This window comes from Phoenix dactylifera, chromosome 3, assembly GCF_051530095.1.
Source record: "Phoenix dactylifera cultivar Ajwa chromosome 3, Ajwa_hap1_PhDact_Kaust_v1.1, whole genome shotgun sequence".
NCBI lineage: Eukaryota > Viridiplantae > Streptophyta > Magnoliopsida > Arecales > Arecaceae > Phoenix > Phoenix dactylifera.
Genome location: NC_143192.1, coordinates 35,939,470 through 35,966,130, shown reverse-complemented (window position 1 = coordinate 35,966,130; position 26,661 = coordinate 35,939,470). Strand labels below are relative to the sequence as shown.

The 26,661-nt window shown below is 37.0% G+C and overlaps 2 protein-coding genes and 1 pseudogene across 5 annotated transcripts; 2 read left to right on the top strand and 1 right to left on the bottom strand.

The window, feature by feature from the left end:
• Positions 1 to 3,419: 3,419 nt before the first annotated feature.
• POLA3 (DNA primase POLA3) lies at positions 3,420 to 12,277 on the bottom strand. Its single transcript, XM_039123620.3, has 17 exons — positions 12,138 to 12,277; positions 11,654 to 11,793; positions 10,912 to 10,962; positions 10,635 to 10,810; positions 10,451 to 10,528; positions 10,237 to 10,348; positions 10,012 to 10,096; positions 9,869 to 9,920; positions 9,721 to 9,782; positions 9,507 to 9,622; positions 9,276 to 9,397; positions 8,012 to 8,080; positions 7,858 to 7,915; positions 7,618 to 7,691; positions 4,894 to 4,942; positions 4,554 to 4,633; positions 3,420 to 3,911 (listed from the first exon to the last, which is right to left on the bottom strand). The coding sequence occupies exons 2-17, from the start codon at positions 11,775 to 11,777 to the stop codon at positions 3,849 to 3,851; spliced, it is 1,371 nt and encodes a 456-aa protein (XP_038979548.3). The 5' UTR covers positions 11,778 to 11,793; positions 12,138 to 12,277; the 3' UTR covers positions 3,420 to 3,848.
• A 19-nt stretch (positions 12,278 to 12,296) lies between these two features.
• LOC103719445 (zinc finger (MYND type) family protein / programmed cell death 2 C-terminal domain-containing protein) lies at positions 12,297 to 18,653 on the top strand. 4 transcript variants are annotated; one of them, XR_015976268.2, is made up of 12 exons: positions 12,480 to 12,767; positions 12,874 to 12,957; positions 13,046 to 13,176; positions 13,301 to 13,398; positions 14,977 to 15,065; positions 15,149 to 15,263; positions 15,334 to 15,491; positions 15,570 to 15,640; positions 15,739 to 15,784; positions 16,018 to 16,132; positions 16,590 to 16,798; positions 18,261 to 18,533. XR_015976268.2 is itself a non-coding variant. In XM_039123621.3 (11 exons), exons 1-10 carry the CDS (start codon positions 12,558 to 12,560, stop codon positions 16,752 to 16,754), a joined length of 1,236 nt encoding a protein of 411 aa, XP_038979549.2. In that variant the 5' UTR covers positions 12,297 to 12,557; the 3' UTR covers positions 16,755 to 16,798; positions 18,261 to 18,653. The 4 variants fall into 4 exon arrangements, 2 of the variants coding, with proteins under 2 accessions (XP_038979549.2, XP_038979550.2); XR_015976269.2 differs by having other exon boundaries at positions 15,714 to 15,784; XM_039123621.3 differs by lacking the exon at positions 15,739 to 15,784 and having other exon boundaries at positions 12,297 to 12,767; positions 18,261 to 18,653.
• Positions 18,654 to 22,085: 3,432 nt separating this feature from the next.
• On the top strand, positions 22,086 to 23,341 carry LOC103719442 (ethylene-responsive transcription factor ERF095 pseudogene; annotated as a pseudogene).
• The last annotated feature ends 3,320 nt before the right edge of the window (positions 23,342 to 26,661 follow it).

Sequence of the window (26,661 nt, the reverse complement as noted above, 5' to 3'; positions counted from 1 at the left end):
AACTTTTATTTCCTCTAAAAATAAATCAGTAAAAATTCAAGCAGCCAATTTATTACCATCATTTGCAAGTATATCAGCGAGAACCGTTTACACCCTTTAATAAATGCCATAAAAACAAATGAAGCAGCACATTTTTAGGTAAGTCCATGATTTCTTATTGTACATGGTGCATTATCGAAATCCAATATATTAGTGGATGGTAACGAAGCAAAGAACTCATATGATCAAAGAGGTAAACAAGTTTAACAATGATCTTGTGAGGATCCGTACGAACGTGTATTTAATCCCACATCGATTATTCGCTGAATAGATTTTGGATACTTATATATGATCAAGGAATCTAAATAATACTTTCTAGCTAGTCATTTTGGGTGAGATCCTGAATTGTTACAAATGGTAACCGAGCGGACCTGACCCATAACCTATATGGACAAGGGGACACTGCAGCACGGATCCATTGGAGCTGATCACGGGCCGATCATGGTATTTGTAGTTAGATTTGAATAGATTTGAACCCTTAGTCTGACGAGGATGTCAAGGCTTAAACGAGAAGAGTATGTGAGGATCCGTGCAGACGTGTGTTTAGTCCCACATCGGTTATTCGCTGGGTAGATCTTGAATACTTATACAGGATCAAACAATCCAAATAATATCTTCCAGCTAGCCATTTTGGATGAGGTCCTGGGTTGTAAAAGATCTCTACGTGCATCAGGTCAACCTAGCAACCTCATTATATTAAATATAAAGCTCGCATCTTGTGTCAACAGGCAATCACTTGGAACTGCTTACCAAAAAAACTGCATTTGGAATGGTTCATCCACGGGTCAAGGGTCCAGCAGAGGGTGACGAAATCCGGGCATGGTGGGAATTGAATGCAGCAAGCAAGGTCGCCCCTGAAATCCGGGCATGGCTGGGAGGCATTGGAGCTCATTTTATGGATCATGACACAAGCATTACATCATTTCTTTCGCATGGATCCCTAACTCCACCAATCCATTACTTATGATCAATTATATTTCTTTATAAAATCTGCATTAGATATCACGTTCCAGTTATGTCACTCAGGCTTATCTTGGAAAAAGTTATCTAATTCAGGGTCCCAGTAAATGCTCCCATGCAAACTATATAAAAAAATCATGCGCTCTGGGTACTTCTTAGGTGGGGCTTTTCTTATTTGGTTCCGCCCGTCCTTGATCTCAAATCTTGAATATAAGACTTTGTTTATAGTGTTAGATAGAGGACTAAGGTAGCAGGCAAGATTCTTTGGAATAAACAACTTTTAGAAGTCGTTTTCCCTGGAGCTTTTCTTGTGGTATGTTTTAATTTATGTCTGCCAGCGAGACCGTTGTATCTTTGCAGGACCTTCATTAATGGAAAAATGCCAACTTCTATTCACTGCAGGAGGCAACATTTATTATTAAAATATTTATAAAAAAAGAAAAAAAATAAAAAAATATAGTTTTATTTTTCTATTCAATCATATTCAATATATTTCAGAAGTCATATATACTCGTATACGAACTGCATACAAAAAAAATAATATACACTTATATAGAATTACACTAACAATAAAAAATATTACTAACTAATATAAATTGTTATGTAATCATTAAAACCACTCTAACAATATTATGCTAACAAAAAAAAATTTACTAACAAAATGCCAACTTCTGTTCACTGCAAGGGCAGCATTTATCTGGCCAAGAAATTGTCAAACCAACACCAACCTTTTAAGGACCATTATGGGCCATGGTGGATAGGGTTAAATGTTATCACTGGTCAGAGGAAATTTGTCCAATCCTTGAAGCCGACTCACAGTATTTCCTCTGTGTAACTTTTGTTGGAATATGAGGTGGGAGCGTCCAAAACCATAAGGATTCCCTAGTTATTTTACCCCATTGGTCCCTTTTTTTTTTTTTTTTTTTCGTTAAGGCATTTGTCTTGCCCGTTGCACGTCCAGGCACGTGAATCCTGCGGCCCGCTTGCCGTCTCTGACCAGCTGACTGGCTTCGGCCGACCGATAGTCCGAAATTACGGGTCTACCCATAGAATCTCCTAAAAAGACATGAGTACGCGATTAAATCATCCAGAGGAAGAAGAGCAAAACGGTCATTTCGATCGCCACGGCTGCACGTGCCGTCACGTGGCTTTGACCGTCCGTATAAACGTGTCTCGGATTCGTCGGCCGTTTGTCGCAGAGGAAAGAAGCGCGTCGTCGGCCGCATGCTACGGCGGCGATTCGGTGTCGGGTGGGCCCCAACAAAGTACTCCTCACGGATTTGGTCAACCTTCAAATAGGGAATTCTGTGGCTGTGAATTGGGCTGGGACAGTCCTATTTGGGCCATAGCATATTGCTAATTTGAGGGCAAATTGGGCTTCCTCTGGGGCTCTTTGAGGGCCACGTGATTGGTTCCCAACTTTTCTTCGCTACTCTCTCTTTTATATTTGTTGATGCTTATAGGTCTTGGATTTCTTTCTTTTTCCTTGGAAGTTTTCTCCTAAAATTTTTTCTTTTTCCGAAACAAATACAAAACAATTCTAGAGTTACAATATGAAACACTAAAAATGATATGTTCATTATAGTCATCTATAATTCATTATATTAAGGCATAAATTCTCCTAGTGACTCAATATTTCCAATAATTCATCATATAGACCCTATTCAAAATTACATTGATCATGATGCCAGTCTGGTGGCGGCAGAAGGGCGATAAATTTTTGACTCGCCAGTAGTGACCGCTGAGCTTAGAGCGGCCTGAAAGAGTCTCTCATTTGCGAGGCGGATACTGCATGCGGGTCGCCTCCTCCTCGAGGAGGATTCGACCATGGTGACTGGATGGATCCGGAGACGAAGATGCTCGGTTAAGGATCGGCTGTTGCTCTACAATATTCGCAGGGCACTGGAGAAGACTGACTCTTACCATCGCAGGACACTGGAGAAGACTGACTCTTACCAGACCACGTACGTATATCGAAAGGCGAACAATGCTGCAGACTAAATTGCTTTCTTCGCAGCTCATTACTTTGGAGGTTTCTACTAGATAGACCAGAAGGCTGTGCCTACACCTTTACGCAGTATTTTATTTTTTGATATTGTTAGATGTATCCACACCTGTCTGGTGTGAGCCGCTAGTGTACCAAAAAAAAAAAAATTTTAAAATGTATTTAGAATTCCTACTGTCCTAAAATTAGAAATTATTTGATACACAATAAACATATTTATTATTCCTTGAAATGATATTTAACTTGACATGTATTTACATCAAACTTTTACTAATACTGTTGAAATACAAAATCATACCTACACACTAGAAAGTCGAAGAATAAGGAGGATCGGTTCCATTAGTGATGTAAGATAGATTGAGCCGAGATCAAGGCCTGCGCAAATTAAACAAGGTTGGTTGGAAATCATTTAACAGGTCCGTATCATCCCTCTCCATTGTGCATTGCCACCAGAGTTGATACACTGCTTGTCTTTAACGTAACAACGTTACAAGGAAACAAAGGTCATCAGCTATGACCTCACCAATCCTATGGGAGGGCAAAGTGATAACAGTGTACCACAAGGCTTAGTATGCTCAGTGTTCAATGTTCCAGTAGCAGCTAAAATAAACAGATGCAGATGGCCGAAGGAACTAGGGGAGCATGAAACTAAGGCAGCTGGAAAATAACAAACACCAAATTCATGATTTGATTTACTAAGTAGAAAGTACAAGCTAATTTGTTCAGAATCCTTCCTTTTTTTTTTTGCCCCGCCACCGGTCTCCTGATGATGCAAGGAAATACTTTTCCACCATTCCACTTCTTTTGTGCATTCGTTATATGATTTATGAAGCTCATACGCGTTCTACCAGCTCAGGGAATTTCTCGATTGTTGGAGCTTTGCACTGTATGAGCTTTCCATCTCCTCCTGCACTAACAATGACAGCTTCAGTAGGTGTCTTCGTAACATAGACAGCAACTTACAGCAGAAGCAGCGGTAGAAACAGAGCAATTTCTATCAAGATTTTCCATCTCCATATTTGCCTCTGTTTGGAGTACTGTTTGGTAGATGTAAAATTTACTAAGAGGAGCAAAAAAAATAAAATTAGTTTGAGAGAGCAAAATACAGAACCATATGCTCCAACTTGCAACATTTTACAACATGTGTAGGAAGCTTATGGAGTCATTTGTAACTTTCTTCTGAAATAACCTTTACTGGTTTTCCATTTAATAGCTTAGCTGTGGTCCATGATCTTTTGATTATCCCAAATTAATTGGGTGCAATTTCTTTCATTAATTGGTCATTGAAAAAAGTAAGCAAGAAAAAAAGTGGAAGAAAAAGGTAGCCTGCTGATGATTAATTAGCAGATGCCACGTTGCCAAGTAGTTAATTTGGTGCCTATTGAATACAAATTTTTGTTAAATTTTTTATAAAACTGAATCATAGTTATCACTGAGTATCTAACTCCACAATCATCTTTGTTAACAACCTTATGATTTAGACTTATTGCCAAAATCTAAAGATTTAAATGTCAAAAGTGAGCAAAAGAACAAAACTAGCAGATCATACCTTGCAAGATTTTAACAGTGGGTGCAGAAAGGATGATCTGAAAAATCTAATTGACTTGCCAAGAGAAGTTCTTTCCCATTCTGTTATGCACAACAGACAAAAAGCATGCTTCAAAATACAATCATAATAAAGACAAACACCAATCCCTACATAGTATTCTAAAAGAGAGTACTGTCAATCTACACTACATGATCTGTAATGTAGAAAATAGCTCGTAGAATGCAATCTGAAATTCTTACAATTCCCGATTAAAAGTTTACAGAAGCTCAATCTTTATCATTCTGTGAACATAATAAAGTATGCAGAACAAACGAAATATACAAGTTTTCTGCTTACATACCGTTCTCAGACTCTGCTCGCATTCCACTCATGTTAAGTTCTTCAAAAAGCTGCAACATAATAAGTGATACTTCTTATGAGCAAATTACATAAAAAGATTAAGTGTGAACCGCATTAAAAAAAAAAAAAGATGTCAGACTAATAACATGCAATTTAGTTTATGCAACAAGGTGAAATGTAATGCTGACCATATTCAAGAGAGAGTTTCTACAGGGCGCTGCCGAAAAAATTACAATCTTAAAAAACAACTTAAATCTATCCTAAGGCACCTGCAGCTCCTAACTGACTTTCCTTTCCCCTTTATTAACATGTCAAAAAATCAATGAGTCATAATTATTTTGGAGATCCTCTTGTGCAAGATTGTCTCAGACAGAAAAAACAATCTTGAGAGCCTATAACTTAACCTCTGTTTTGATATAAACTTAGCGTCTGAACTTGTCACAATCTTGTGCTTCAAAATTACGAGCATCCCTTGCAAATGTACAATAACTGTGACCAAGTAGCACTACATATCTTTCCATCAAGATAACAAATAGCTCCTTGATTAGTCAGAACTTGCTACAGCAACAAACAAATGTGCATGCTACAACAGCTGAATGCAATGCTCCCGAATCTCCCCATTTACTGTATCTAATTGTTTCTGATTCCTAATTGGTGCTAAAGAAGATATATTCACAGAGCCTTCTTATGGAAAGGGTCCAACTCTGCATCTGGTTTCTCTTGTCTATCAGCTCCGAATGCTGCCCATAAATCAAAACAAGATAGGGGTTTATCAGCAAAGAATTTAGAGAAGTTGAATCAGCGCATATTGAGCAAATGGGCATGGAGATATTTTGTTTGCAACAGTTATCTGTGGAGGAAACTTATCAAGAAATGCTACTATAGGAGAAAGAAATTTGGTCTCCGAATGAGATGGTAAAGCAATCAGATTCCGGGAAGAGCTTTCTGTTGATAATATTCCCTTGTGCTCTTAATTTCTGGATCTATATAAGGTGTCAACCAAAAATCTAGCACTGGCAGATTGCTCGAGTAGAAGAGATGGTAAATGGAAATGCCCCCTTCAGAAGACCTTTCATCGTAAAGCAGTAGCAGCAATGGTCTGATGGAAATCCTTAGTCATCTCATAGGATGGGGGCTGCGATAGACCCTATTGGAAACTTGAAGCTTCAAAGGATCTCTCTGTTAATTCGCTATATAAATTCTTGAACCAAGGTAGTATTAAGTGTCCTACTATTTAACTCCTTGGAAAGCAGCTGCTCCTGAAAAATTTAAAATATTCTCTTGGTTGGCAATCAAAGAGAAAAATTCATACTAAGAATAATATGGCAAAGAATGGGTGGAATGTTCCAGGGGGTGTGTCCTGTGTAACCACCCACAAGAATTTGTAGGCTGTCTTTTCTTGAACTGCAGCTTTGCTAGGAGAATTTGGAAGAGGGTCAAGGAGAAGCTGGGTATGAAAGGTCGACCTCCCTCTCTGATATCTTTATGGACAGAATGGAGGAAAGTGGAGCACCACCAAACATGAGAGCAGGTTCGGATCAGCTTGTGCTTGCCTATTTTTGGGCATTTTGACAGGAAAGCAACACTCAAATCTTTCTGAAGAAATGGAATCCTACAGAGTTTTTGTCTGATCAATTACGTAATCTTCTTAATGAATGGAGAGTTTGTTGCAGCTCAAAGAATATGGAGTTGTAAAAGAGTGGAGAACCTGTTCGGCATCGGTTGATGTTGGTTCTGCTTCTTTGAAGGAGTTTTTAGTCCGTACCATATTCTTCATTCTTTAATAAATTATATGGATCTTATCTTCCCCTTCCTCTTGTTTTTTCAAAAAAGAAAGAAAGAAAGAAAGAAAGAAACATGAATCTTCTGTATATTTAGAAATTCACCATCACCAAATAAAGTAAAATAAGCACCAGCTCTTTTGTACAACAGGATACTATGATGGTTTGGCCAACTGAAAGAGCTGAATCTGATTGCCTCTCTCTCTCTCTCTCCCCCTCCCTCGCTCTTTGCATAAGATCTTACTTCTCTTGTTTTAATTGTAAATAATAAATCATGACAAAATCTGGAATTGAAAGGATAAGGAGCAAGACTAAAGAGCAGCTACTTGATATTTCTACTAGATATAAGCAATTTTAAGTAATCCGATAAAATCATACCATAAAATTCATTGCTAAATAATTCTCTATATTTATGTAAATATGGACAGCGAATTTGTGTGCAGTTCTCATCAATTTATGTCAGTTAAACCTTAAGAAGGAAAAAAAATTATCTGGAGAAGAGACATTTCTTTTCAAAACATATAGATACTTTAGAAATGTTTCTATATAGGTAAAAACCAATATATGCCTGGATAGATACAGTCATTTGTCAAGATTTTTAGGCGACATCCACCAGCAATACTTAATTTGAAAATGTAGCAGAAGAAACTACAAGTTGCATCTAAAAAACTTGATCAACAAAGATTATGCCAGTCTGCTCAAGAGATACAGAGAGCTAGACATACAAAAACTGGTTTGTTGACATCAGGTACTAAAGACAACTGAAACAAGGAAAACACATCAAAACTTTGAACTAGAATGAAAGGCCAGTGTATATTACCCCACAAAAACAATAGAATGCTTCTTCCGCAAACAAAAACTATTATTAGAATACCAAATTCAAGAAAATCAAGATCATATCCATACAATAATGTGTCCAGTTTACAAAGCTTCCTAAAAATTACCTCAGAAAGGGTTGGGACGGTTGTAGGATCAAAGTCATCACAATTGTCAGGATCAATGGGAACACAGACACGGCCTAGAACATTGAGATCATAAATTGTCAAACATACCATATAGCATCAGGAAGAGTCCTAAATGAACGCCATGTAATGATATAGAAAAACTAAAATAACCAAAAAAAACACTCAAGATATATGAGATCACAAAATTGCCATTCTTAATTCCATAATATTCATGTTAACCTGTTTTTGGGTGGACGCAAAAGGGCGCCTTCAGCAAATGATTCATGTGTTTCGAGACCTGACATTCGAATGAAATGTCATATAAGAAAAGAAAATAAGAGTTGAGAATGTACCAAGAAACCACATATATGCAAGAAAAGAGCATTTTATGTACCTCCATGTCAAGTCTAGGGTAGGTATAAGAGAAAATAATCTCTTCTACACACCTACGAAGCCCTTGTGCCTGGAATATGGTAAAAATGGATGATTTGAGAATGAGTTATTTTGATAAAACATACATAAGAAACCTTATCCCTATGATGTTATAGGAATCCATTGTTATGAAACCTGATGGTGCATCAGAATTATATCTCATTTCTTTTGAAAAGTCTTCTTTTATATTTCTTGCCACATATTCAACCTTCAACAAGTATTATAGATCCAAACAATCTCCAACAATTCCTCCATTTTATTTACATGCCACTTTTAGCCATACAACAATGTATGCAGCCCTAACTTTATGCCTTGTAAGCTTATTGCAGAGTACCTAAGCATCCTCATCTTTATAATGTTCTCTAAAATTTAAGAACTCTCTTCACAATGCAGCTACCTGATCCATATGATAAAGCAGGTTCCAAAACATCATATAGAATTTTCTCTCAGGTGTATTCAAAACAAACAGATAGATACATCAGAGTCACATCTTTACTTAGATTCATTGCTTTAGTGCTGTTGGAAAGATCCTCATAACTCTTGCAACAAGACAGATCCAATAAAGCAAAAACACTTCATTAAGAACCTCTTTTGCCTCAATTGAAGCTACATAATTGACTTCTAGACTTTCCATATACTCATTAACTGCATTCCCTGTATTTTTGTTTTTCTTGTCAAGGAGTTTACGCAAAGCCTAGCAATCTTTCACAAGCACAGAAGGAAAATAAAGAGGAAAAGAAAAGAAAAGAAGAGGAAAGGAAGAAAGAAAGGAAGAGAAGAAAAGGAAACTGAAAAAAAATGGTGCAACACAAAATGAAACTAAAAGTCAGCCTTTCCTAAGCATGGAAGCACAGGCTTGATAGTATTTGTATCTTATTCCTCCTAAACTTATTTTGCACTAATTCTCATTAGTAAACATTGTATTACCTAAAATTAACAAGAGTCTATTATAGGATATTAATTATTTATAACAAACGTTAAAGATAAGGGCATAAATGGAAAAAGCCTATTGAAGGAAGCCCCATAGTCTCCCAGTAAGTAGTTTGTACACTTGTCGTTATGAAAACACATCTTTGAACATAGTTCATATGATGCATCCCGTCTTTCATGCTCTTTATCAACCAGTTTCTCCAAATTCCATCAAAAGTTATAAAACAAATAAATAAGATAAAGCCTGCACTATGTATAAATTAGGAATAAGCAAAATAGATAAAAAAGAATCAGACCTTTTGCTTTCCTGACTGCAAAATGTGTTTTAATTGCTCCCATCGAGCTTTATTAACATCTTCTTTAGAAATGGAGGACCTTCGATTTCCTTGCCACCTGTCAAGAATCTCAGCAGCAATAGCTGAAAAGACAATATTCTCAGAGCAGGGGAAAACGATTTCCCAGGAAAGGAAGTAAGACCATCATGATTAGGTAGAAAATGCCATCTCAAACAATAAGTATCTGCTCACATTCGTCAGGTATAAGTTCAAGAATCTTCTGACATCTCTCTTCAGATTCTAGTAGTTTTTGGCTGCAAAGCAATTTCTCTTCAAAAAAGCCCCTTAGAACATCTGTGTAGGTTCTTCTGCAGAAAAAATAAACTTCGACTGAGAAAAAAATACTGGAAATAAATGTCAAAAGAAAAGATATATGAGTATGCAAAAGAATTGAATCAAGACATACGCAAGAAAAGGATGAAGAACTGGTCCTGTTAAAGTTACTTTCTTCAAATTATTTTCACCACCCTAAATCAGAAGCAACAACAATAACTTACATTGCATTATTTGCTAAAAAATTTCTAATATAAACCAATTCTGAAAAGTAGTGTAACCTTGTAAACTCGGAAATAGTCAGCAATTGATGCCCTCTGTTCATTGCTGAGCCTGGAGAGGGACGATAAATTGAATTATAATTTCATTACAGATGGCGGTTTTAGTTAACAAGAATACAATGCAAAATTGTTTTCGACTTTACCTTCTTGCCCTTGCATCACATACCCAACAATGGACACCTCGACGTCCACTATATACCCATAATATGTGGTTGAAACCAAAATCATCTGCAGTTTCATGTTTTATAGAAGTCATATATATTTGCATGTATGAAGGCATGGCTTTGGAACAATATATTCGATTAAGCTTTGATGTTTTGATATTAACTTTCAGAACAATATGTGACATAAAACTTGCAATAACCAACCTCTAAGTGCACTATCCAAAACCTTGATAGCAATGGTCATTAAGGGCCAGCAGTCCAAGCAGACATCAGCCCCAGAGCAGCAGTATCGCACATCATCGTAATCCGACATATCCTGTCAAGCATATGGCAGCAAATCAGCTGAGCGATACAGCTATTTTATGATGTTAGAAAATATTGATAATGCTCCATAATAACCAAATACTTATGATCTTACAATGTCAAAAATAAGCTCCCTTTCTACAGGTGTAAAAACATTATTCCCTGCCTGTGCATATGCATGCCTTTTTGCAGGCTGGAAAAAACACAATAAATAGGGCAAAAGGAGAATAATTAAAGGGAAACATATTGAAAGCAAGTTTAGAACCACTTGCACAACTTAAAAGGGCTTGTTATTGTACATCTACACTATAGACAGGCCCAAAATCTATTTTGAAGGGGCACTTCTCTTTGATAGCATTCTCCATTTCATTTGCATTATTGAATGATTGAAAGCGCACATATATGTCATTTTCTAGAGTGAACGAAAACTCTCTTCGACCAAAATATGAGTGGTCGCATGCTGGATGCTTTCCATCTGCAGAAACGAGCCGAACATATGTAAACAATAATAATTTTAAAAAAAAACAAGTTAATAAGAAATGAATGTAACATGTTCATGAATCAAATGTCATTTACCATTTCCATAGGACAGCCACTTATATATATCAGCACATGGAAATAGCTTTCCTGCCGTAACAGCAACCTCACAATTAGCATTCAGAAAAATTTAAGCATCATAAGACAATGTGTTGAGGAAAAAGTATTTAGTAACAGCTATGCAAGGGCATTTATGGTTTTGATGGAAATATAGATAGACCCATGTCAGCATGTCCATGCAGCTTCGATACCCAGAAAACAAACAATTAACTAAAAAGAGACCGCTTGGGAAGAAAAGGGCCTACATCTAAATTGTGAACCCTATAGGAGAATAGATAATTGCTAAGAAGATCTTTCTTCTTTTATTTCTCTTTTACCAAACACAAGCAACTCCAGCCCTGAGGATCAGGAAGAAAAACAGAATTCAAAGGAAATATTGATGTGACAAACAAGTGTGTCGCTGGAGATGCATTTAAGCTGAATCAATCAATTATTGATTTTCCATCAGAGATTAGCAAATTGAATTTTAAATAAAGTAACCAAGAGGTAAACCTTGCCATTCTCGGTGATTCTATGAGAAAAGAACCTCAGTTCATGTCCCTAAATTGGTACTACATTGCCAAAAAATATAACATCATTCCATGAAATCCCTTGGATGGCATTAATCAAGCGGAGCTGGAGTAATAATTTGATTGTTAGAATTTCAGCAAGTTCTGAATTTCAGAAGCAGCAATAAACATTATGCAGTAGGAAATAAGCAAAAAAAAAATCAACCTATTACCATAGTAAATTTTGAGATAATCAGCATTAAACCCTGCAGGGCCTGCCCTAACTTGTCGGCTCTCTGGATCGCCTCCATCAATTTGCATGCCATCTCTTTCAACTAAAGCTTCTTCTTTAGTCATAATCCCAGATTAGAACCTAAATTGATCACAAGAGTACGCAGCAAAAACTATCACATCATTCCATCAATAAACACAGACAAGAGACTTCAGAACGTGCCCTAGATCAGACGATTATCCAATTCATAACCTATTGCACACCAAACTAATTCAATTCAGCTTAATCATTTCAGACAGAAAATACCCGATTGCAAAAGAAACTAAATGAACCCACCATCGACCATAACTAAGAACTGGATTCAAACTATACATCGAAATAAGGACCAGAGGAGAGAAGTGAGTGAGAGAGAGAGAGAGAGAGAGAGAGAGAGAGAGAGAGAGAGAGAGAGAGAGAGAGACTGAATCAACTAGTATTAGCGTTACCGTTTTCTTCCGCCTGACACAAGTGTAGCTGAATAGAACCCGGAAGCGTAGGAGAATTAAGTCGATTAACGGGAGGCGAACAGAAATCTAGAGAGAAGGGTTCCAGGTAGAAAGCGAATCGTCAAAATATAAGGAACGGCTCCAAGGTGAGAAAATGGCGGGAAAAGATGCTCGCTGTGCCGCCAAAACCCCGCACGCAGACCGATAGCGAATAATTTGCGATGCCAATAGTCCTGAAAGAAAAGCGGACCGAACCGGTCCAGAGTTAGCCCGGCCGACCTGGAGTCCGACCCGAACCGCCGGATTAGGGTTTCAGAAAAACTCAGGGTTTTTCCTTGTTTCCTCAGATATTTCTTTCCCTGTTTCCTGAGATATTTCTTTCCCTTCTCACTCTCGAGATCAAGAAGGCATCCAAGAGCAATGAATTCTCAGGTAAACGATCTGAAATCCCTTCGGATAACTTCTCCCGATGAAGACGAGGAATTGGTGGAAGAAATCGAAGTGGAAGAAGGAGAAGATGAAGATGATGAGGAGGAAGAGGAGGGAGTGACCCTAGGTTTCGTGGAGAAGCCCAAAAATCCTTGCTTTCTGCTTCGCCATCTGTTTCCAAGCAAAGCTGGAGGCGTCCCGGTACTTGCTAAACCCTAAATGCCCCTCCTCTCTTCTCGATTTCCTTCGGATTATTCTTTTTTCTTTATTTGGTTGAGAAATTCTACCTAATTTTTATATTTTTAAGTCGTGGTTGGATCCGGTGGACTTGCCGCGAGAGAAAGCTCGAACCTGTGGCTTCTGTGGAGAGCCTCTTCAGTTCCTTCTTCAGGTAATTAGTGTTTGCTACTCTTTTCCTCTTTAATTTCTTTCACCGAAGGCCCTTTCAAGAATTCAGCGGTAGGTTGTGAAATTTATAGGTTTATGCTCCAATCTCGGAAAAAGAATCCACGTTCCATCGCACGTTATTTGTGTTCATGTGCCCGTCCATGTCATGCCTTCTCCGAGACCAGCATGAGCAGTGGAAACGTGATAAGAATCCTCGTAGAAGGTTGCGACTATGTTGGAATTTTTTTTCAAGTTCTATTTCAGTTATATTATCTTTGTTTTTATTGTGGCTATAATTGTTCCATTAGTTATCTTGCATTTTGAATCTTGGCAATGTATATTTGAAGTGTGAAGGTTTTCCGTTGCCAATTACCTCGGTCTAATCCATTTTACTCCAGTAAGCCTCCGAGGCGTGATGGAACTGACAAGCCACTCAGTATTGGAGGTAAATTTTGATTTCCCATTGCAAGACCTTTGATTCTCTGATAGGATTAGGTTCAAGATAGAGAGATTGAGTTTCTCCAACATGTTTGATTCCAAATTATTGTTTGAACAACCGTATATATAGTTCAACTTGTGAGACACTTCTACTTTTCTAATTATTCAATTGCCTGTTAGCAAAGTTTGTATTTAATATTTATTAATGATAGACCTGTTATAAGACAATGGCCTTCTAGTTCCATGATAAGCCTTTCCCTTGTTTCTAGTTTTCCTGGTCTAGACTTTTTTACCAAGTCTTAAAGGGTTCATACCAATGCTAGAACCAGCTTACAATTTTGCTTAGTTCTTCCATGAAGCTTCTCAACTTAGAGTGATGTTTTACAATATGACTCCATTTTAATGAGAAAAGAACTGGATGTTGATAATACTCTCTTTTAAAAAATATTTGCAGAAATTAGGTTAAGCGTGGTGCATTTTCTTAACCACAGTAATGAACAAAGACTTGCCAACTCAGGGAACTCAATTTTAAACAGTTCTTAGTCTGAACTAGTTATCAAATAATAAAAAGACTACCTCATTTGTTCAGTCCAGAAGTTGAGAACTAGTAAATGATGTCATTTTCGTGACCAGATGGGCATATAATATTACTAAGTTATCAGATGTGCCTTAAGTTTGCTTAGAACTAGTAAATGATGTCATTTGTCCTAGGGTTCACATTTCCTTGCATCCTGCCATGTTGTAGCCATCAGTGAGCAGAAGAAACAAAAAACAAAAGGCTATAAATTGATTAAATACACATTTTTATCTTCTAGCTCCATACCTATTTTTAATCATTGCTCTTGATTGGAAAGAATAGTTTCATACTGATTTTGGGCCTCTCTGATCAATTCTATTAGCGGCATGACGGGGACACTAAATAATTTAAAATCGAAATAGCTGAATAAGTTCAAAAAAATGTCTTTAGAAGAAAGTAAAATGAATTATACATTTTTTCATGCATATTATCATGCTATTCTCCATTTCTCTTTGCTTGTACCTTCATGTCCTAATTCATTTTTTATCTCTTTATCGTTCAACGTTGTTGATTCTTCTTGTGAAGTTGTTATATTTGTGCAAGTTTTTAGGTTGATATTTTACTTCTTGACAAGGTATGCCATACCATACCGAGCCGGACGGTATGGAGCGTACCATATTGTACCGGTTTGGTACTAGTATGCGGTATGGGAGGGCATTCCGACACTCGGTACACCGAACCGGCCTCCATACTGGGCGTACCAACACAGTAACTGGGTGGCACCGGTATGAGGTCTAGTATCGAGATGGCGTACCTTGCTTCTTTGGTACTCATGTTTTTATTTTTGTTTTATATTCATGTGTACACCTATCAATATTTTTTTTTTCTGACTTTGGTGTGTTCCTTGATGCCTCAAGTTTATATTTGAGATATGATATTGATATAGAGATTACGATGTGAAAGTGTAGTTTGTGAAGAAGGCCATGATTTGTAGTTTTGCTTTTTCATTATTCTTTTATTTTAAAAAGGGAGAGTATATTCTTATCGCCTCTATGCTAAATTGTTTAGCCGTGCTCTGCTCTTGGTGTGGCACGTGGAAGGGAGATAAAATTTGTAGTAGTTGCAGGAGAGCACGCTACTGTTCTGAGAAACATCAGGTACTTAAAGTGAATATTTCAGTTTGTCTTATTTTAAGTTTTTTTTTAAACCACAATTGCAATCTATTATCATTTATTATCAGGGTATGCATTGGCGATCAGGTCATAAAAATGACTGCCGTCAGATAATTAGTTCTTCAGAAGCTTCTGCATCTACACCTGACAACAATAGAGGGAAATTACCAGCCATAGGCAAAGGTAAGCGCTGCATGATCATTTATGTATTAAGTTGTTAATCTTATAACTAACATATATTGTTTGCTTTCAGCTGCATGCAGCACTCTATGGCCTGAGTATGAGATCGTGATCGAGGATGAGCTTGCATGTGATACAGAAATGTCTGAAGACAATAGTTGTGCAACTGCTTTGGTGTCTAAGCATGACAAAATTGATGAAACATTTCAGTTGTTGTCAGATAAGTTTGAGGTTTGTATCCATTATTGATGTCAGATTAGAATTTTTGTCATTAAATCATATGCAGCTTTCATTACTGGGTTGATGCAGGCTGATGACAATAAGAAAAGTTGGGCATCTTTTGAAGAGCGAATTGCTAAAGCCCCTGAGCAAGTGTTGAGGTCAGTACCTTTATTTTTCAGAATAAAACACCACTTTTGATTGTATCCTTTATGTTGAACATTGCTGATCCAGTTGCTCTGGTGCATATGCTCTGAAGTATTCCTCTTAATGTCCACCACATTGTTTTTGCCTTTGTCTGTTAGGTGATCTTCTTAATCCTTAAGCGACCGATTAACTGCTCTAGATTTAATTGCCAAAATGATGAGAGTTTTGTTCATGATCAATATGCTTCAGTTATGTTTGTTCTCCTTCTATTTCTCATATGTATATAAACCAAATGATATTAATTGTAATATACTTTTATACATCATTTGTTCTTGCAGAAAGTTGATTGGTTGGCTTTTTCTTTGTTTTTGCTTTTTTAATATTCCAATAGATACTGCCGAGATTTGAAGGCGAAACCACTGTGGCCTTTGTCAGTTGGCCGTCCATCTGAAGCAGATCTTCCTAGATGCAACTACTGTAAAGGCCCTTTATGTTATGAATTCCAGGTCTGACTCAATAACTCCTAGTGGTAATTTCTTTAGATTACCTTTTTGGTCATTAATTTCTTTAGATTATTATCTTCTTGTTAGATATGCACATCCACAAAGGGATGTACTTATGCATGTTGACAAGTCTCAACTCGTTTACAATCAAAAGTGCATACTATGATGTTGATGATGATGCTTACTGTTATGGATAAGGATTTTTCTTTACTTCCATTAGTTAATATATTCTTATTTCTATTTATTGATTCGATGTGCACTAGCATGTGCCAGGTTCTAGCCAGGGGATACCATCACTGTTCTTCACTTTCTTTAAAATATTCTATTATAACTGTTTATGATCTGAGAGATAATTATTCTTAGTCATCTTTTCTTATTCCCATTTCTCTTGCTTAATTTTCCTACAGAGCTTCATTGAGTTCCATGTTTGATAAAATAATCTGTATTTGTTATTTTGCAGATCATGCCTCAGTTATTGTATTACTTTGGTGTGAGAAATGATCTTGATTCTCTTGATTGGGGAACCATTGCCGTCTACACGTGCGTAGCTTCCTGTGAAGCGAGTGTGAGCTACAAGGAGGAGTTTGCATGGGTTCAGTTGTATCCTACTGCAGCAATACCTTAGTAGTGGTACAACATTGATGAGCAAGTCACCTAATGCAGATCCAGGTTTGAAAAATATTATCTGCTTTTATAACCGAAGTTACTATTGAAATACACTATCTAATTGCTTTTTTTAAAAAAAAATTTGTTCTTTCTACTATTCAATATGTACTTGCAGATGCCTGTAGAGGTAATCATCACAGGTGGTTATAGTGGATTTGTGTAATCAAAATTAAATACATGATAGTTTGCATGGGCAAGTGCAATAATTGATTTTCAGATCAAAGTCTAATTAGATAGTGCCATGTGAAGAGGATCTGGTTTAGTTGTGCTCGTGATATGACCTTCATGCTTTCCTCTCCACCTGAGATCTGCCTGAGATCATGACAAGATCTTTCACTTCTCTACTTAAGAGAGGGTTTGGTATACTAACCTCCTTTAGCAGCCTGCTGATTGGGTTACTCTAAGAATCCTTTTTGTAATAACCATAAACATACTCAGGTAAAACTTAGTTTTATATTGAAGATTTGAAGGAAAAGAGAAAGATGAGAAGAAGGAAACATGTCAAATGTTTATTTATTCTAGATAGACAATAACTTGGGACATGGGAGTCTAGTTTGAAAGACATAAGATGAGGTTGCAGTCAAGCTAGTGGTCCTCATCAAAACGACTGATAGAATGTTGTTAGTTCTGGATTCCTTTCTGTAGTACTCCATTCCATTATATGTGGAGTCAGAACAGGTGCTAGATTGTTAAGGTTGCAAATATGGACAATAACTTTCTGAATGGTGTAGGTCGATCATCACACTGTATCATTGGCACTTTCAGAGAAGATGAAGACCTAGGGTGAACCATAAGCTCACACCCTCATCATTACTGTGAAGGGAAGTTGATAGTGGGAGGGAAATCAAGGAATTTGGTTAATTCAGCTAATAAGGTGGTTTACAAATATTTTTAGGACCATTTTCTTCCTTTTTTTCGCCGGGATTTCTGGAAACCCCAATTCTGGAAGCTCATGTAGTCACGCACATGAAATTAAGAGCACCATGCTATAATCTGGCTCTTCCACCTTTCCTATCTTCACCACTTCTCTCCTTTTCATTAAGACCATGGCATTTCAGATCTCTCTCTCTGTCTCTCTCCAGTGTGTGTACGTGTGTCATGCACATGCGGAGGCACACAGATTAATAATTTATCTTCCTCCCCTTTTATTCTACATTGGTGCTTAAATAAAACGTGCATAGCTCATGACCTTGACTGCTGTTAACTAAGTAGCCACCTAACTCACGTTTTGATAGGCGAAACTAAAGCTCTTATGTTATAAAATCTCTGTTTGAAAGTTTCTACCCTGTTGACTTTGTACTTTGCCTAACTGGTGATATTTATTTTCTTAATTTTCTGAAACATTATTCCAATGAATCAGTCACATAATTTGGAGGGATTGAATTGCTATGCTTTTCAATTTTACATGTTGAATTTACCTGACAGTTTTGACACTGACATGATACTTTGTTTTCTTTGAAGTCAGGTCTCAGTTTCTAAATCTCTTTGGCATGGGAGAAAACCCCAGAAACTGGATTGGAAAACCATATAGCATGCCTATGATGAGCTTCTTTGGAGCAAGTGTGAACCACAGAGAGAGAGTTTTATTTACTCTGCTATGCCCTTTTCACGGCAATTCCTCATGAGTGCTTCAGTGTTAGGAATGCACTAGCAAATAATTTTTTCTAAATTACATTTCTATTGTCATGTTGTGATGTCTTTTGTATGCTTAATGGCTTCTCCAAGTTTCTCTTTGTTACTTCTCTCTCCCCCATTGTTGAGTCTTTTGACCGCTGACAATTGGCATCAGTTGCGATTTTGCATTCACTAACAGATTAACTTGATAGAAGAAATTGATGGAGAGTTATTTTCTGCTTTACAGTCAAGTCTTTGAATTTTGCAAAGTGTGACCCTCCTATATGAGATGAGCCAATAATATTTTTTTTTAAAATTAACTATCTATATCACAGCTCCTCTTTTACTGTATTCTTCTAGTGATCGGATGATGGCCTGATGGTGGCATGTTTCCATGTTTGAGTCTCGTCATGCCGGTATGATGTTGTCTGGGTTTCGTTTATATTGCTGGAAGAGATTCAGCTTTTTGTAAAGATGAATAGGATCTAAAAGGTTGTTTATTACTTTGGTTAAAACAACTAAAAGTTCTGTAATTTTTCTCTCTCTCTTTTGTTCTTTCTTCCTTTCTTTCTTAGGGCCACATAGAAGTCTTTCATTTCAAATGATGAAAGTTGAAATTATGAAAAGAACATAAAATGCTTTTTAACCTTTTTTCTGGGGTGGATTCCAAATGGACATATTGAGGTCTTACTGGTCAAGCCCTCATTTTGTAAATTTATTGAAATTTTACTCTCTTATTGTTCTTCAGCTCTCTTTTTTTCCTCTTTTAGAAGGCCTGCACATTTTTTTCATCGTATGCACAATCTAATACATCGGACCGGCATTCGGCGGACGGATGGGATTCCAATGCAAATATTTTGTTGACAATTTTTCTATATAAATTAGGTAATATATTTGTTAGGCAGTTTTCCTAAAAGAGGGAAGAAATGGAGAGAATGGAGAGAGAAAAAGAATGTGTTAAAATCTGTATGAGTGAGTGAGTGAGTGAGTGAGTGAGTGAGAGAGAGAGAGAGAGAGAGAGAGAGAGAGAGAGAGAGGAGGAGGAGGAGGAGAATCAGAAGCAGTAATAGAAGTTGCAACCAAAAAGAGTTCATGGGACTTGAGGAAGCAATGGCTTGATGAGGCTGTAGTTACGAGTGCAGATGCTCTGTTATATGCATGGTATTATCTTCCTATGCCCTGCATGTGATAATTCTGTGCTTCGAGATCTATGATCTATCAACCAATTGCACGCCCAAAACAGAGGTGACAACAACTATTAAATCCTTACTTACGGGAAAAAAAAATCTGCTTTTAAACTTTCTATAGAATTAAATTCTTTTCATTGTAATACTTCAATATTTTCCCGTGCATATTGGAAGATTTAAACAGTAGCCTCATATTCTTATTGAACTACTGTTATAATGAGACAAACAGAGAGAAAACACCCATTAGTTTACCCACAGGCAAAAGATTTAAATAGGAGCCTCATATTCTTATTGAACAACTGTTACAATGACACGAGCAAAGAGAAAACAGCCATTAGTTTACCCACAGCACTAAAATTTTTTGCCTACTGTGATGAATCTTGGCAATGTACAAACTACAAACCCTGTTTCTTGAACAGCATTAATTTGTCCTGCATACGGTGGCTCGTTAAGTTGTTTTTTCACACCCAATAATATTAAGAGCAGGAGATTTTGCCATGCAGGAAGATCGAGACATTTGGCATTCCAAAAATTCCATGGTGACATGAATTCTTCATCCAAATTATGATGAACTGATGGCGAAGGAAAAACAAACATAAAAGCAGTATCTGAGACTTGAAGAACGAAACCAGACTAATGAGAACATGTAAGTGGCTAGTAAGTGCTTCATACGTCTTCTCCTCACCCATGAATTACTTCTGCCCAATTTGATAGCTCCATTCTTCTAACCACCACTGGCTGCTATGGATTACTCCAATTTAGCACGGAAGCAAAACTTTAAAGAAGTATAAATCTGAGGCTCACATGCGATCACTTCATAATTTAGTGGTTTCGGTCTTGTCCATGACCTAGAAGAAAGTCTATGAACTCGACATTATGAGATTGGAAGCATTGGTACTTACGTTTGGCAGGTCATAATCCATCTCTAATGAGTTCTGAAGAAGTGGAGACAGGAGTAAGTTATATCAGCGTGCTCAAAATCCAAAGCCAAATAATGGAAAGCCAAGCTACCAGGCTTAGAATAGGTTACATGGAGAGGTACCTCTATCAGCACCATACAATGAATGAAAGAAACTGTTTTGGAGAGACAAAAGGGAAGACAGGGTGCAGCAATAAACTAATGGTTTTAGTTTTTTGGTGGTTTGTGTCTGTGATTAGGGGCAGTTTTCTCCCAGGGAAAGGTAGATCTATCAAGGGCTATTAAAGTGATAGTTTATGGTTGGCCCACACCCAACTCATGGTTTTAATGACATTGTTATTCCTAGCTAACAATGTAAAAAATAAAAAGACAATGTTATCCCTGAATATGGGTCCCTTCAATACCTGTCTTTTATTATGATAAAAATATCAACCATCTTGTTTTACTCAAATAACCACCATATTTCTCAAAAGAAAATGTTTTCACTCATTTATTGACTATTATAATAGCTATTACTTGCTGATATCATAGGATATAATTGATAATAATGAAAGATAATAGTATTATTTGCTCAGGTCATTGCTTATATAGTAAAACATATATTTTCTTCGCTGTCTATAAGATTAATGTATTTTTTGAACTGATACAAGATTTTGAATTATAGATGCTATATTTATCTAGTGAAAAATAGAAAAGTTCTATAACAACCTTTTTTTCACTATATAATGATCACTATAATGAAATACAAGTTGCTAACAGCTTGATTGGTGAATTTGATCCCTGGCCTCCACTTGTGAAGTCGGTCCTTTTGCCATGATTTGGAATTAAACAACTTTTACAAGTCTGTCTTATTTTGGCTTTGCCCTATAGTTCATTTTATTTGTTACCAAATCATTGTTGGTTTCCATCGCATTACTAAAAATCCATATAAAATATTTAAAATTTTCATAATGTGAACTAGCACAAACTGGTGGAGCATTTGGTGGTTGGATACCAAATAACCTTGGTCATGATATCAATAAACCTCGAGCCCATTTTTATCGAGAATACATACGCAAATACATATGCACGCACGCACATATACACAGGTATGTATGTATGCATGTATGTATGAATATGTAGGAAATGGTTTTAGCTCTTCTAATGAAATTGTTTGTTGCTAGTTTAGAAACAAAGCAAGACTAGCAATTAATGCTTTCGGTCATCTCTCTCTTTCACGACGTCAAAATTCAAGCAAAGAGACCAAACTCAAAATCACTTTCATTGATTGGTCAATCATTTGTCAAACAATATGATCACATCAAGGACTATCAATTAATACATGTGAAGAACTTGAATGTGCCACATCACATTTCCTGCCAAAAAAAATTTGTCCACCAAAACTGGGTTAAGAAAAACTACAACCCAATTCCTCTTAATTTGCTCCTCAGCCAATCAACCAACTACACAAATTCGAGATCATGAACCCCCCCTCCACTTACGCTATGCCTCAATTTAGCTGGTCCAAGTCATACCTCTCCATCGTGCCATTAATTGCCACCGGAGCCGATACGGCGATCCTCTTCAGCATCACAAAATTGCTTTATAGGAGACGACGTCATCAGCCATGACCTCGCCCACAAGCTTATATCAACCACAAGAAAGAAATTCTATAGACATCAAAAGAGAATTGACCACATGTTTGGTGTCCTTTATGTAACTTTATTCACCACCCTCAAGGGTGATGGTTACTTCCCCAAGAGCCATCGGTTTGACTCATCCAAGTGCAACGAACTCCAATTCCCCCTCCAATCCCACATGTCAAGAATCTTCACAAACCTCCAATTAATCCTCCCCTCCACCAAGCAAGTTATATCCATAAAGACGTTGGCAAAAGTGTGGCAGCTCCCAACCTGAGAAGGCCGAGCACTAGGCGTATGGAAGAGGACTCCCCTAAAAGGAAGGAGAAGGAGGAGGGGGAGGTGAAGTACCGAGGTGTTCGACGTCGGCCATGGGGGAAGTACGCGGCCGAGATCCGGGACTCGACACGGCATGGCGTTCGAGTCTGGCTTGGCACGTTCAACACCGCCGAGGAGGCGGCACGGGCCTACGATCAGGCGGCCTATGCGATGAGGGGGCCGCTCGCCGTGCTCAACTTCCCAGAGGAGATTCGTTCTTCCGGTACTGGTTCTTCGTCTTCGCCGGGGGGGAGGGGGAGTTCTGTGAGCGAGCCAGGGAAGCAAGTGATTGAGCTGGAGTGTTTGGATGACAAGCTGTTGGAGGAGCTCCTTGAGTCTGAGGAGAAGGGTGGGAAGAAGAAATGACCGATGATTCAATGAGTCTACCTTGTGGTATATTTGGCAGATCAAGATTTAGTTTTCTGAGAGCTTTTGCTTTCAGTTGCTTGAGGTTAATTTGTTTTTGCACTTGGCAAGGTTTTTTTTTCAGCCAAAGTAATGTTTTTTTCGATAATTATGGTTTCTCGTATTCATCATGACCATGGTGAGGTAAATTTTTAGTAGAATATAGGAGTTATTTATCAGGATGGGTCAGAAACCTTGGTTGTGATTTGTTGAATAGGTAGGTTTTTAACACATCCTTGTAAATAGCTACTATATATGTTCTACTTTAAACAAAAGGAAGAAGATGAGTGCATGTATGCATGACCAACATGAATAGGAGAGAGAGAATGTGATCACTTTGTTGAAAATGTGATGCCAGGGGAACTTTTTCATATATTGCTTTTGAACTTTTGGTGTGATCACCTTGTTCTTGTTATGTTCTATTGGCTAGTCAACAGATGGGCTAGCTGCTGATGTTTCTCATAATATGGTATTTCTATTCAAACCTTCTATTCCTCCTTTTCCTGCCCACTAATTAGCATGGGACAAATATACTGTGAATGGGGCTTCCTCAAAATATTGTATATCATTTACTATTACTTATATATACGGGAAGACGAACTGAGCAGTAGATTGGGTGGCGGGTGGCTATTTGTGTTGCTGAGCATTTTGGTGGAACCTTGTAGACATCTCATTTTAGTATTTTTATATAGTTTAGAGATGTATTATTTTTTAATTTTATTAGATGTATTTATATTAAGCAAGTATGAGCCAATTGTTTAATCAAATAAAAAAAAATTCAACTAAAATTGTCAAGGAAAGTTCTATGTTTGTCTCCGTGTAGCCATCGTGATCAACAACCGCATACTTCCTTATGTATCTTGTCTGTTGATTCTTCTTCTTTTTTTTTTTTGAGAACCATCCCTTTTATCATTAAAAAATAGCTCGCATCCCAATGGTACATGGCGAAAGGAAAAAAAAATCTTTCCTTTAACATCTCCTATGTATCATATTTGGGGCCTACAGCCAATATGCTTTCAACAATGGTAAACTCTTGCAAGATTTGTTTATATGGCACAAATCGAAGCACCTCTTATAACAAATCTTGGGAATTTGATATGATTTTGTTGGGCTAGATTTTTTTTTATATATGTGAAAGGGGGCAATAACAATAATTAAGTTTTATCAAAAATAATTTTGAATCAAAATATTAGAAATATATATGAAATCTCGTGATATCACAAACAAATTAAGCAATTATTTCATTTTGTTGCTAATCAATAGTTTGAGTTTGGTTGGACCAACATGTAAGCCAAATACGACCAATCTTGGGTGAACTTTATGTTAAATTATAATTAAGCTCCTACAACTCAATTCAATCCAAGCGCATATCCAAATCTTATAACATCGAATGTATGTCTATTATAAGTTTCCATCACATCTTAAACCTAGGCAAAAGCATAGTGGAGATTCATGATCAAAATTCGATCCAAATGCAAACCTAGCTATGCCCCGTGGCCCAATCTAATCTAAACTAATTGCTTTCATGATTGAAAATTTTTTACTGACTTGCTTTTGCTTCTGAATAGCTGGCTAATTTCTCAAGCAAGGTAGGGTTAGTATCGATATTTTGTTGGTTGGTAAACAAGTGGCCTTCATTTCCTTGCCTATGGACCTATGCATCTAAGATTTGGTAGCCCTTAGCTTGGTCCAAGCAAGACCATTGACACTCCATGATGTTTGAGATCACTGTCAGCCATTACTTTTCCTGCGCATATCTTCAAATCCTTAGATACTGTTTAATACACTCCTGCGAGTTGTCAGTTGTGACCAAGCTTCAACGTCGCTGGGCCAACGTCCAAAGCAGTTATAATGCCCATAGATTCATGCATCGTCCCAAAAACTGAGGCAAGGGAAACATCATTTGACTGCTACATTTAGCTGATCCTACGTGTCCACTGCGTCTAATTTGTCGTCTTCCTTTTAGCATTTTTATTTTAAATATAAGATCTTCCACTGGCTTTATCTCTTTCTTCATTCAATAATATGTTTTTATAAATCCTTTTCAAAAATGTGAAGTTGACCGCATTGCCTCTAATTCTTTTCCTTCTCCTATTAAAAATTCAATTTCACATGCATAAAGATTATATTAGATTAGACCCTTTTTTGTGTTTATAGGATACCAGTATAAGAGTCCTCAAAGTCCCAATGTACACATGTTGAGCTCGAGGTTTTTCCTATTTAATAGTAATAGATAAATTCAATGAGGCATCCAAATCTATGATCCAAATCTCGGTGGTGACACATTATATCGTATTGTTAAAAAAATCAATAAATATCATAATTATCATAGTTTTTTTAAAAAAATAATATAGGCTTAATGTGCCTACATGACTCTAAGTTGCATTAAGGACACAAGATCTTAGAGTCTAGATAAAGAAATTGTGAAAACCATATTGTTCTATAATGTTTTTTTTTTCATCAAAATATCATGAAAACAATTCTAGTTCAGTCCCATGCTTTAAGTCTTTAACTATTTAGTCTCCGGTGCCAGTTATGGTACTCTAACCATCAAAAGTTGCACATAAAAGACTATAAAAAGATAAACTTTTAATCCTTTTTCAGGAAGTAGAATCCATCAACTTTTTAGTTCCCCTCCGGAAGGGGACTTCCAAGGTACGACTTGCATTGATAGACTGTTGTACTAATCGCTCTTACCGTGATCGTCTATTCATTGAACAAAGTCGCAAAATAAAAAATCACTAGGAGAAGGTATAATAAGTAGGTTTGCAGAGAAATGGCTGAACCCCTCCTATATAAGTTTTGCCCTTCAACCATGGGAAGCGTTTTCTTGGTCTTTACCATAGGTAACCACGGGAAGCATCGTCCATGCCGCCATCCACATGTATCGCTCTTTTCTCCCTCATCCAACCATCCTTCTGTCTCCATTTGTCTATGAGCTCCCAATTCTCTTTCTCCTTCTCCGAATCTTCTCCTTTGTGAAGATATTAGTACCAAGTGTGTATCACATGACTATAAATTGCATATTAATAAACATCATATATTGAAAACTGTGTATCAATTTGTTTGGAGGTGTGTATTGGGTTGTTTTTAGGTATGTATCAAATAAACTTAAAGTATATCTCAGAAAATCCTTGAGTGTATATCACTTGGACATATACCATATAATGGTGAACACAATATTTTGGAAAGTATATACTAGTTTACTTGGATGTGTATCATCTGCCTGAAGGTATGTGTTGGTTCGTTGCTGGATATGTATCAAAAAAACTTAAAGTATATATCAAAAACCTATTGAGTATATATAATCTAGACATGTGCTATGTATTGGTAAACACGATATTTGAAAAACTATGTATCAATTTGCCTAGAGGTACGTATGAGATCATTGCTGGGTATATATCAAGGAGGCTGAAAATATGTATCGGACATTCATCGAGTGTGCATCACCTAGACATATACCGTGTACTGGTAGGCATAATATGTTGAAAACTATATATCAATTTATCTAGAGATATGAATGGATCATTAGATGACTAATTTGTAAGGTGTGTATCACCTAGACATGTATGGTATACCAGTGAATATAGTCCATGGCTACAGGAAGAAAATGTCTCCATATTTAGGAGGAGGAGAAAGGACTCGGGAAGGAGGAGGATGACCTCACGAATGGATGGAGAGAGAATGATAGCTTGACGAGGAAGAAGGAAATAATATGGATGGATAACGTTATGGATGGCACTTCACATATTTTCTTTTTTTTAAGTCACAAGTTGGATGTACTCGTTTAATAGGAGCATTCTT